The following is a 12495-nucleotide window of genomic DNA, read 5'->3' as shown; positions in this document are numbered from 1 at the left end:
ACAGTTTTTTGTAAGTATTTGTTAAGTACCTATATTGTAAGTTGTAAGTATTAGTAAAGTACTTATATTGTACCCGTAGGTATTTTACTCGTAGTTCCTAGTTAAAAGTTTAATTCTGCCAAAAATGTATATTGCCTTTACAGATGTACATCTAATAAACCCAAGTATATTAAGATATAATTTCAAAGATTTAAATAGATATAATTTTTCCTACTGTAATATTTTAAAAAGGTGTATGCAGCCTGTATAAAATGCTCCATAATTTAGTGTATAAGCCTTTAGTTGCCTACTTATAAGTTAGTCTTAAGGCTATTGTAATAATTTATGAAATAAAGAATTTTGAAAATCAAATCAAATCAATCAGTAAGGCCAAAAAGGTGCGAACTATTTTCCCTTTGCCTTATTAAAGGTTAAAAGAGTTTCTGATTTGACATTGCATTGTTGTTGCTTTCAGGATCGAGCCGCTGATAAACCCGCAGCTGAAGGAGGTGCCCCCCTCCCTCATCCCGCACCACAAGGGACGGAAGCGGATGCATCTCGGTAATGAGCGTATTTAGGAGTAAAAGCTTTGATTAACAATATACGAACAAGATGGTGGTGTTACAAAAACAAAGCTAAAAACTGTACGCATTTTGTTTACTGCCAAACCGTTTTAAGTTCAACCTAATGACAACCATTGTACCGATAAATAAAGTCACACTGATTGGATTGTCTGTTAGAGCTTTAAGCAAGAAGTCCTTTGTGGATTGTTTTAATTATAAGTTTAATAATAGTTTTTAATTATAACATTGTTGCAAAAAGGGTATACTAAGTCGAAACTTAAATGTGCAGTATGTTATATCTAAGCCCGAAAATAAAATCATAGGTTTCGGCTTAGTATACCCTTTTTGCAACACTCTAAGATCCCCTGAACCAGCTCATACATATTCTCCTCTCCTCCACAGAGCTAAAAGAGACGGTGGCGCGCGTGGGGGCGGACTTAAAGCAGAAACTAGTTGAGTCCATCAAGTCGACCTGGGCCAGCGTGTGGAGGACGCCGCCGCCCAACACGCTGCTGCTAGAGAAGGTACTTATTCATCACGACCCATCACATCCCCACTGCTGGGGCTCGGGTCTCCTTCCAACGAAGGAAGGGTTTAGGTCCACCATGCGGGCCTAGTGCTCGTTGGTAGAACTCATTGGTACATGTCTGCGTCGGGATTCGAACCCGCATTTCTGGCGTGAGAAGCCGGCGCTTACAAGACTGAGCTACCACCGCTCCTGGAGAAAGTACCGGGTTGTGTTGTGGTAGGGTCGGTTGTTGAATACAGCTTTTAAGGATTTTTTTGTTGGGATTCGTCAATTTTTTTATTTGTGGTCTTTTTGTGTGTGTTGTAATTATGTGTGTTTACCAGTAACCTTGTAGTTGACTACGGATATAGAAACAAACTAATATTTGTGGGCGTAAGGAATCTATGAGACTTGACATATCAGCACCGGTCGCCAGCTAAGTGGCTGTAAGGGCGTAAACCCTATGGCATAAATATATAAAAAAGGAACTTATTTGCCCTTAACTGAATCGGTTAAAGTATAAAATAATACGGAATCCTTAACCATTTCATTAGTTTTATTCTAATCTATTTTATTCTCTAGGGTGTGTTAGTACCTGCATCTTGCTCTCATTTTAATTGGTTCAATCAGCCCACTAACTTCTGGATGGTTTTGCAGGTGGTGGAAGAAGAGCTGGAGAAGGAGGTGAACAAGGAGGAGGAGGCGATCGACACGCCGCCCGCCTCGCCCGCGCCCGTCGTGAGTATACATAATATCGCCCTCTAATTTATTACTTTGTTTCCGCAATATATAAGGTTGCCTGTAAGAGATCGCTCGCAGCGATAAGGCCGTCTATTGTATATAAGTTCTAGTCTACAAGTATATTTTTTGTATGTCTGATTTATGTGGTGTTCAATAAATAATAATAATAATAAACCTTTATTTCAGGCATCAGTGGCCCATATTATAAACTAAACACAATACATTTTAAAAATACAAATAATAGATAACATTATATACTTAATTATATCAAAAATAAAAGTAACTTAAACTCTAGCACTAGTAACAGGGGATTTAATAGTCTGTTTCGCCTCCCTGTAGCGACGGAAAACGATTCCCGCAGGCCAGAAGTCTTTGTCCAGTAGAACTTTTTGCTGGTCGGCGGGAACCCGAAGACGGAAGGACTTGAAGTCCGTCTGCTTGGCGGACTGCAGCCTCTCGATTGCCAGTACCTGGACTGGCTGTTCGGTGCGGCCGACACTCCTCTCCTTAACATAGCGCATGATGTTATCATGTGCCATATTCGCATGGATGCGGGAGACGTAGATGTCGACCGTGGGCGTGGCGGCCTTCAGCGAGCAGGCGGCCGGGGCGGTGCCGCGCTTGTTGCGGTTGCGGCGACGGGGGCTCCTCTTCTCCACCAAGATGAAGCCATCCTTGTCGACAGCCGCGTTGCGCGGGGCACGGGGGGGCGCCGCCGGAGCTCCTGCGGCCGCTAGCGTCACATGGGGTGCAGCTTGCGGCGCGGCTCGACGGCGGCGGCGGGGGCGGGGGCGAGGGCGGGGGCGGGGGGGCGCGGCCTCCTGCTGGCTCCTGGTGGTGGAGGGTGCAGCAGCGGGGCGCGGCGGTGCGGGGGCGGCGGCTCGCAGCGGGCACGCGGCGTCACGTGTCCGCTCGGCGTAGGTCGCAGGCGGCGGGTCATTTACCCGCCGCGAAACGGTGTCAGTTGCAATGCTTGCAGTCACCGGAACTCGCTGCGCTTGCACTTCACGCGCAGGCGGCGGTGACGCGGCGACCGCAGCGTCAGCATTTCGCATCGTCGACAACTCACGTTGCATCGATGCGCTGGCACGTTCCGAGGCTTCTAATTTACCCCGTATTTCATCTATCTCGGCCCTCAACAGGACGATGTCCTTGAGCAGCCGGGTCACATCGACGTGGTCAAATGTAACCGGCGGCAGCTTATAGAGGTCCCGAGCTACGTACGTCGGGATATCATCCGGATCGGTTTCCTGGAACACCCGGATGATGTCCTGCAGGTCTTTCTTCATGGAGCCATCACCGCGGCGCGGCACGAGGCGCACGGTGGTGGTGGCGGTGTCGGCGAGCAGCTTCTTGGCGGCGGCAAGCTCAGCCTCCTTGAAGCTGGTCAGACAGATCTGCTCGAGGCTGATCACGTCCATTGTGTCCAGCTTGTTCTGAACGAAGGCGAGCACCTCGCTCACCATGAGGGTGTCCGAGCGTTTAGTGGCTGTGGCCATGTTGCGGTCGTACTCAGTAGTGAGTCACACGTATTGGCTACAGACGGCGCCGCTAGAAAGCGACCGTCCGCGCCGATGTCAGAGTTGCAACTGTAAAAAGCAATACCTATTCTATTCTATTCTATAATATCTACCATAATTTTGGCATAGACCTAAGTTGACAGATTGTGAACAGTTCATCAATAAGTAACGTATTGGTCCTTATATGACCAGCCCACTGCCATTTCAGCTAGCATATTTTGACAGCTATATCGGTAACCTCATTTCTGATACGATCCATCAGAGTAAACCTAAGCATAGCTCTCTCCATAGCACGCTGAGAGAAGTTCCCGAATGCAGCCCAACCCAGTTCGATGCGCATTGCAGCCTCCTTGTCGAAGTTGCTTCTGCTTAGCCGAATAGTTTGCCTATAATCCTTTAAATAAAGTTTATTTTATAATTATACAGGATGTGTCCCAACTCCTGGGCCCTTATTATCCTATAGAAGTTTTCATATCCGTTATTTCTGAACACCCTGTATTCTATAATTATACAGGATGTGTCCCAGCTCCTGGGTGCGCTGAACGGCGGCGCGCGCGTGGACCACGTGCTGCAGGAGGCGCCCTTCGAGATGATCAACGAGTACCTGTTCGCCATGAGCAGCCACGTGGGCTACTGGTGAGTCGAGAGTCGAGGCAGAGTCGCGGCGGAGGCGAGAAAGAAGCGCGCCTTTGCTATGTTCTCCTAACCTAACCTAATATATGCGATTCCAGTTCTACGCTCACTGAAGAAGCACAAACAGGCAGAGACTGAATACACAATCCAATGGAGATAATATCTGACGATTAATTCTAATCTAGACGAAAATATCGTTGCGTATACGACTAGATACACTCATGCTCAGACACTTTTAACTTATAACATCCCTTTTTTGTGTTGGCGTTTAAAAACAATTTGGATGTCCTAACGGAACAAAATGGCGATCCCAACATCGTATTTTATCAAACAAGAGTAGCCCTCAACCCTCGAGCCAATTACCATTTTTGGGACTTAAATTTCCATTTTCTTCCGCAGGGAGTCTGAAGACACGATGCTCCTCATGCTGCGTGAGATGTACTCGTCTCTGGGCGTGCGGCCCGACGGCTCCGCGCCGCCGCCCTCCATGCAGCTGCAGCGCGCCCGCCCGCCCACGGAGGTAGGCGTCCCGCCCTAGGGCAATGTAGACTAAGGAAGTGTATATGGACAGATGGATTATCTACGCACTACGGCTTATAGATTATAGGCCCCCGATGTTATCATACATATACCTAACCTAAATGTGACCACGACTGTAATACACGAATGAGTAGTCTCTCTGCATAACCATAACGCACTACGATTTGACTTCTTGCTTTAGCGCGCCCGCCCCCAAAATTAGGGCGGTTGCTTTTTTGTTTTAAAATTAAATTGTTGTAATTTTTGTTTTAATTTTTTAGTTAGACAGATAGCCAGTAGTGACTGGATGAATTCCAAGGACAGAGTGTGCTTGCGAGAGCTATATGTCTTGCAGATAATGATTATAGGCACAGTATTTTAATTTAAAGTAATAAATAACCTACACCCATTTTAATATTGAGGTTTATGCGCCTCGTTCTAATGTTTGTGCTTGTGTTTCAGGAGGAGAGAGCGTTTGCTACTACTGGTAAGTTTATAATCGTATGTATTTGTTTCCACCTTAAATTGACATGTTTTATGGTCCTAGCTGTCCCTGGCCAGTCAGCCACTGACGCTAATCTGACTGTATAATCCCTTTACTATACTACGAGGGCGGGTCAATAAGTCCGTGACTTTTATAATTTCCCGCCACTTAACTGAAAGAACAACACTGCTCCTGTCAACAAGCATCTGTCAGTAGACATCTGTCAAAATTTGCACAAGTTACGTCACTTGGTTTGTGTTTTACACCCGTTCTTAGCAACAACCGCGTGATTTAAAAACATAATGGAAAAAACTGAATTTCGTGTGCTCACTAAGCATGATTTTTTTACGGAAAAAAACCATCACTGAAACCAAGGCTAAGCTTGATAAAGATTATGGGGACTCTGCACCATCAATATCTATGGTTAAAAGTGGTTTACTGAATTCCGTTGTGGCCGTACAAGTACGGAAGATGCCGGACGTCCATGGCACCCAGTTGAGGTCTCTACACCTGAAATGATTGAAAAAATTCACGACATGGTGTTGGCCGATCGGAGATTGAAAGTGAAAGGGATAGTGGAAGCCACAGGGATATCACGTGGCTCACTGGTTTCAATTTTGAATGATCACTTGGGTATGAAAAAGCTTTCCGCAAGATGGCTGCCGCGTTTGCTCACAAACGCAATCGAATGACAACTTCGCAGAGGAGTGTTTGGCGTTGTTAAACCGAAATTCGGACGAGTTTTTGCGCCGTTTTGTAACCGTGGATGAAACGTGGATCCACCACAACACACCAGAGACCAAAAATCAGTCTAAACGGTGGGTTTCTCGGGGTGAATCGGCGCCAAAGAAGGCCAAGGTGGGTATTTTGATGACCTCGAGACACCTCATTTTTTGGAAGGGATAAAAAAATTGCAGAAACTTTGCACAAAGTGTATAGAGCTCAAAGGAGACTACGTTGAAAAATAAATAAAAAAAATATCCAAAAACCAGTATTTTGTTCAAAAAGTCACGGACTTATTGACCCGCCCTCGTATATCCCATTCCACGGGGAAATACATCTAACTGCAGGTCTAGTACAGACAGGTTCGATAGTTTGTCGAAAACTATAAAAGTTTACGTTTTCTCGCATACTAAGTGGCACCTATAATGGAAACTATCATGAAACTTTTGTCAGATAATGTATGCAGATGAAAGGAGAAAACGTAAACTTTTTTCGTTTTCATAAACAGCAAAACCCGTACTAGAGGGTCAGAACCCTTATTACATTGGAATAAGGGTAGTCTTTACACGTGGAGTGAGAAGGCTAAGAAGAAAAACATTACCCTCCTCCTTCGCCAGTCGAGTAAAAAGAGAGATACATAGGTAGTAATTTAGTGTTTTTCTATTTTCAGAAGATGCGTCAACCAGTGGCGATGGGGTCTAATTAAAGAAGTACATATTGGATGCTTATATATAATATAAATAATTAATAACATAAAATCTTAAGTTTATGGTTGTAAAAATAAGTTATATTTTTTAAATTAATCAAAAATGCTAAAGTAGGCATTAATGTAACCTAACTAATATAAAGCGATGAAGTTATTTATTGCAAGTGCAGTTTAAAATAAATTTTAGTTTTATATACATACAGTCTTAATTTAATACTTATTTTAAATATGTTTATTTGGGGGTCCAGTAGTTTGCAAAATTCTGTTGTTCTTGCGCTGTTTTCGTTTACAAACTTATTTATTCATTTTGGAAATTCATTAAAATGTTGTTGGAAATAAAGTTTATATATTTTAGTATACACCGCTGAGTTTTATTTAAATGTGATCTTATTTATGTAAGTAGCGAAGCAGAAGGTACACAATTTCAAAGTGAGGGTATTTTGAAAAACTACTTATAGACATTGTCAGCAAAGCACCGCCCGGGGCGCGGGGCAAAAAGTTGAAAAGATGCTCGAGGAGTTTCTTTCGCCATTGGGGCCTTTGTGAAATGGTGGTAGAGTGATATTATATTGTGATTGTGACAATGGACAAATAATTGTAAAATTTTACGTCCAATGAAGAATATTTCATTTCATTTCACTAATTAGTTTAAAACAGAATTAACTTGGCTTTTGGAAAATTGCTGTAGAATCTATAATATGATTTTTAGCTTTTGATTCCCGAGGTGGGCCATTATAATATGTGCAATGCCAATGGGTTTAGCCACCCAAGTTCATACCAGAAAGGTAGTAGACAATCTAGGTACTTAGGAGAGAAACCAGAGATCCTAGGGTTTTTGCTCAGAGAGTCTGCACGCAATGTGTAATATCCATGGAAGTAATAATACAACAGGAATGCGCACTCACCAAAATGATGCAAACAAAAATAGACCTAACGAATTCACCTTAAGATTTATTTGAAGTGAAAGAGGCCGCGAGCCGATAGAGAGGGTTACCACAGAGCCCTTCCTCTCTTTCTAACAATTGCCAGGATTTAGTTGTGTAAACTTTAGTAGATTTTGTACCAAGAGGTCTATGCAAAAAAAATATTAAATTAACTCATAGACTACTGTATTCATATCATTTTCAAAAACAAATTTATAATAAATCATTATAAACATGTAATTTTAATGAAATATTTGGTATTTGTATAAATAATAATTTCATAAAAAATATTGGTAGTTTTTCTAAATACTTTACGACAAGACCGAAGTTGTCAAGATGACGGATGACTTTTATACTGTTGTGAGAGACGTTATGGTTAGGGTGACCATTCATTCGTACTTTTGAATCACTTTCTGAATGAATCATTAATTAGGACCTGTTTCAGTCAACTTTTTGATTTATTTTATACCTAAGTATCATTAGGTATTATTGTGGCTGTTACCTTATAAGGCTGGTAAAGGGTTATGAGCTGTTGATTTTTTTGGTGATAGATATGAGTATTATAAGATAATTTTTTATCAAGCTTAAAACCGGCGGAAGAGACCTTGAGACCATCGACACCTATTCGCGACATGATAGATTAGAAGTGATGTCTCATGAATTACCTAAAATTATGGTCACCAAAAATAGAAAGAGATGGAGGGCTCCGTGCTGACTATCTCTGTCGGCTCGTTTTTTTGGTGCAGTGCGCATTCCTGTTGTATTATTACTTCCATGGTAATATCTAACTTTTGGATAATATTTTTCAGGAAGTCTCTTAATATAATTTAACCTAAGGATACAGAATAAAACGGCACAACTTGCTTTTATTATTAATTTATTTTATCAATATAATAATATGTATATAATGTATAACTTACAGCCAGTAAGGGCGGACGCGGGACAGTGGCGACAGTAGTACAACCGAAAAGACATTCTTAATTTTGTACAAAAAAAAAACAATTGGAGATTTTTTTACATTTCATGCATAGTAAAATTAGTAAGAAAACGTACACCTTTGCCTATAATCATCAAATTAGGAATTTACAGTTATTTTATACACAATTTTTTGCCACCGCCCGTACGTCCGCCAGCAAGCGTCCTTACAAAATTACCTTAATTTATAACTTTCAAACTGAAACCTAACTAAGTAATGACTAACCGATGCAGTACTACACATTCTATATTACAACAACCAAATTGCCATATATTTTTCGTTATTTTTCCACTGAAAAAATAATATGCACGAGCCGTATACACTAACTTAACATCTACACTTAGAATTAGAAACAATAGCAAGACTTTTTTTGTATATTTTTTCATTTATACAGTATACCTACGCTTTTTAGCACATCCTCCCCTTTGGCGTACTTAGAAAAGAAAAAAATAGCAACAGTTGAAATAATAATAATAAAACTTAACAATTATAATAGTGCATCAAAAGCCAAGATTTTTTATTTTGACACTGAGATTTTCATTTGTTTTTATGAATAAAAAAGTGAATTCTCAACTCAACGTATTTTAGAAACATTATGAAAAATATACTTGTTTCTTATTTTTTGCATTCGGTTCTATAAGCAAGCCCTCATCATTGTACGTATTACAGTTTTCGATGTTTTTTTATTTATAAAAACAGATAAAAATACAATGTCATGTCATAACTTAAAGCATTAGATCGCTTCATATCACTTATAGGCAATATTTTATTTATTTCTAATCATATAACCGTACTATTTTGAAATGGCTATGCAATCTAGGATCTAAATATTATTTTGGGGACGGTATAAAAAAATCAACGGTTTTTTTACAGTTGCAGAAATTGCAAGTTACACTTTCGATTTCTGATACTTGAGTATATATTTTTGAGTAATATTTGCATTTGCAATTTCTGTAACTTGTGCGACTAAAATTATAATATAGGATTAAAATGTTATGGCTTTTGTGAAATAGGAACTTAGAAAAAAACCCGAAGCGACCTAGCTAATGTCTTCAACATTTTTATTTTAGTTTTTTTTGTATTTATTTATTAAACAAGTTAGTCTCTAAATTTAATTTAACAGAACATTTGCGAGTGATACTCTAAACCTACTAATAAACGTCTACAATAAGTTATACATTTTGTTTGAGTGAGTTATACAGTGGAATTTAAATTCATTTCTTCATTAATTTCATTAGTAAATTTTACTACCTAAAGATAAACATTACGACATTTCTTTAACATTACGGAGAATGTACCTTAAGCGTAAGTTTTTCATAATTTACGAAAACTCTAAAATTTGCGTTTACACCTCTTTAGTGCGAATGCTTATGTCATAAGTTTTATGATACTTTCCGCCATATTGTATGCCTGAGTACGCAAAGTTTACTGTTTGCGTAAACTATTAAAACTCACGATGAACATACAGTTAAATTGACCACCGATGCACATGATACTACATGACATTTATTAATATTGCTTAAAATATTGAAATTCGCCAAATAACTAGTGGCAGTTTTAAATTTAGAAAGGCATACAAAGACGAATATTAATGGGTTACGAATAGTTTTGACTAAGGGTATGCATATACAATAACCAATAGTTATGCATGAATTTTGGACCTATATATTTTGCCTCTGTCGTGTTATGAATTTTATCGCGTATATAAACTGCGTGACTTATACGTTATTTATCGCTTAACCCCCTTATTCATAGAGAAGTTACAAAACGTTTTAACTAATACACTGTTTTGTCCCTCTCCGACAAAGAACAATTTGTTCTTTGACAGAGAGGGACAAAACAGTTTATTAGTTAAAACGTATTGTAACTTTTCTATGAATAAGGGGGTTAGACTGTATTGTGTATATTATATTTATGCATATTCTTAGAGTACACCACAAATGCTCTGGTCAAGCACACTATCGACTTAAAATTAAAAAAATAAAGAAAGAAAAATAGTTGACATAACCTCAAAACGAATGATTCCCCACTTTTTTAAACGCGAATCACTTTTAATTAATTGCGCAAAATGGCGATATTTTATTGCCTTAGAAAAGATCAATTTAGTCTAAGGGTAAGTACCGAATAGACTCTGTGAGTCTAAATGGTTATTCCTAAAACATTTATTAAAAAAAGTATGTTTAGGACTCAAAGAAATTTGCTAAGAACAAAATGCTAAAACCATATCCTAGATGACGAATATGCGCTTGTCTAAGTTTTTATTATTTGAAGTTTAAATGTTACAGTAACACTTCCGAGCAAATAAACAAAGACACTATTTAATACAGGGTGTTACAAAAGTCGTAAAGACACTGCTTTTCGCCTCACAACAACCTGTATTCTTGCTTTCCTTAGTAATAAGTGCATATCAAAGTATTTACCACGTAAATATTCATAATATTATTAATTATTTCCTAATCACATTAATGTCACACCGCGAACATACAGATTGTAATTCTGAAAAGCAGAGGCTAAACTTATTTGCTCCCAAATGTTGATATATTTTTTTGCAACAACAAAACTTTAAATGAAAAATGATTTTAGCTTAAATTAAATTTATTATTTTACCCCGAGTTTATAGTAATCCGACTTTTATTAACAACACACCACGTTATCCCTTCATCTGTCTGTTTGTTACTGGAAAACTCTGCGACTAAATGCTCAAACCTAAATTAATTTAAGGCATAAGGGCAACAGACAAACAAATGAAAAGATATACTTCTTAAACCGTACACACTCTTAGAGAAAACGAAAAGTTAAAAAAAAACATTGAGCAAATTAGTAAAAATTATCTGTGAACATTGAACTTCTAATCTGTGAACTTTTAGCGGGAGAGTAAACGGTTACGGCGATTAATTTTAAACATAATTAATAAAAATGCATGTACGCTCAAATTGTTAAACAAATTGAAATATTGTTATACATAAGTGACTTAAAAATAATACTTGTTACTGATAGTTTATACAAAATTTCGGTTCACAATCACGCTAAAACCAGAAGATTCGTTTATCAACATTTAAACTTAGTATGTGCTCAATTGTGTCATATACTATGTACATAGTGGCAGTTATGTAGCACGCGGGCATGCAAAGGAGACCTTTTTTGTGCAATATTTACTGAATTTGGATTTTAACTACATGTTTTACTAAGCTAATGTGATCGGCCTAGACGATTTATCAACATAAAGTAATGAAAGTGTAGGTACAGAACTTCTGAGTTTTAACCTCAAAAATTGTTAAAAATAGGAATGGATGAATTAATTATCCTTTGTATGCCCGCATGGTTCGTGAACAGGAAAACTATACGAGTTTAGTCAAAACATTATTATTAAGTATACCTAACTTAATGACACCCGATAGTAATCTTTTATGATTCAATAAATTCAACAATCATACGCATTGCAGTCTTTTTGGAGACAGTAAAACAATGTTTGCTTTAGGGCCAGTTTTTTGATCCCTAGTTATCTCAACCATTGGTCAAAAATGCCTACCATTAGTTGAAAACCAAGGAAATTCGTATGCAGATGTCATGCTTGACACGTGACTTGACTAATGGTTAAAGATGACCACGGATCAAAAAACTGGGCCTTAGAATTACTCGTTAGTTATACAGCAAGACACTAATATCAACTTTCACTTTAGTAGTTCGGTATTATCAACAACAATTATTATACACAGAATATACAAATCCCGCCCTCACACTACCTCAGGGCTCAGAATAATAACTCCCTCGCGTTTTTGCAAATTGGCTGATTGACGAAAAGCTAAGTGACATGTTTCTATTATCTTTTGTGAAGAAAACATTGAAATAAAAACATGCCAGCTAAATTCGCAGCACCACGAAATAATAATCATTAAAAAAAACTGTGTTTCCACCTCCGAAAAATCTTAACTACACAAGCATAATTATAATTAGGAAAAAAAACTTACACGCTAAAATTTCACTTGTTGCAAATTTATATATTATAATTAATTAAACAAAAGAAAATCACTAGTTTTTTTACCTCGCGTGTGACTGGTTTATTTTTTGTGTTCGTTACCACATTTTTTTTTATAATAGATATAATATAATATGTTACATGTTTTGTCAAAAATATATATATTTTATAGTTATACACGTATAATGGTGCTTAAGCTTAGAGCGTATTCTGTGTACGAGTTTATAGTCAATATGTTATTATA

The 12495-nt window shown here is 38.2% G+C and overlaps 1 protein-coding gene across 1 annotated transcript in view; it reads left to right on the top strand.

The window, feature by feature from the left end:
- LOC105385025 overlaps positions 1–6735 on the top strand; it is an 81005-nt gene extending 74270 nt beyond the window's left edge. The window contains exons 15-21 of the mRNA XM_048624115.1: positions 455–540; positions 945–1066; positions 1708–1788; positions 3826–3947; positions 4344–4464; positions 4926–4950; positions 6341–6735. Coding sequence (XP_048480072.1) covers positions 455–540; positions 945–1066; positions 1708–1788; positions 3826–3947; positions 4344–4464; positions 4926–4950; positions 6341–6372 — 589 coding nt within the window. The 3' untranslated portion in view covers positions 6373–6735. The remainder of the gene's footprint in view (positions 1–454; positions 541–944; positions 1067–1707; positions 1789–3825; positions 3948–4343; positions 4465–4925; positions 4951–6340) is intronic.
- Positions 6736–12495: the final 5760 nt, after the last annotated feature.

The sequence above is a fragment of the Plutella xylostella genome, chromosome 11, assembly GCF_932276165.1.
Source record: "Plutella xylostella chromosome 11, ilPluXylo3.1, whole genome shotgun sequence".
Lineage (NCBI taxonomy): Eukaryota > Metazoa > Arthropoda > Insecta > Lepidoptera > Plutellidae > Plutella > Plutella xylostella.
Note: the sequence above shows the minus strand (reverse complement) of the source record. Positions and strands in the feature narration are given on the sequence as shown.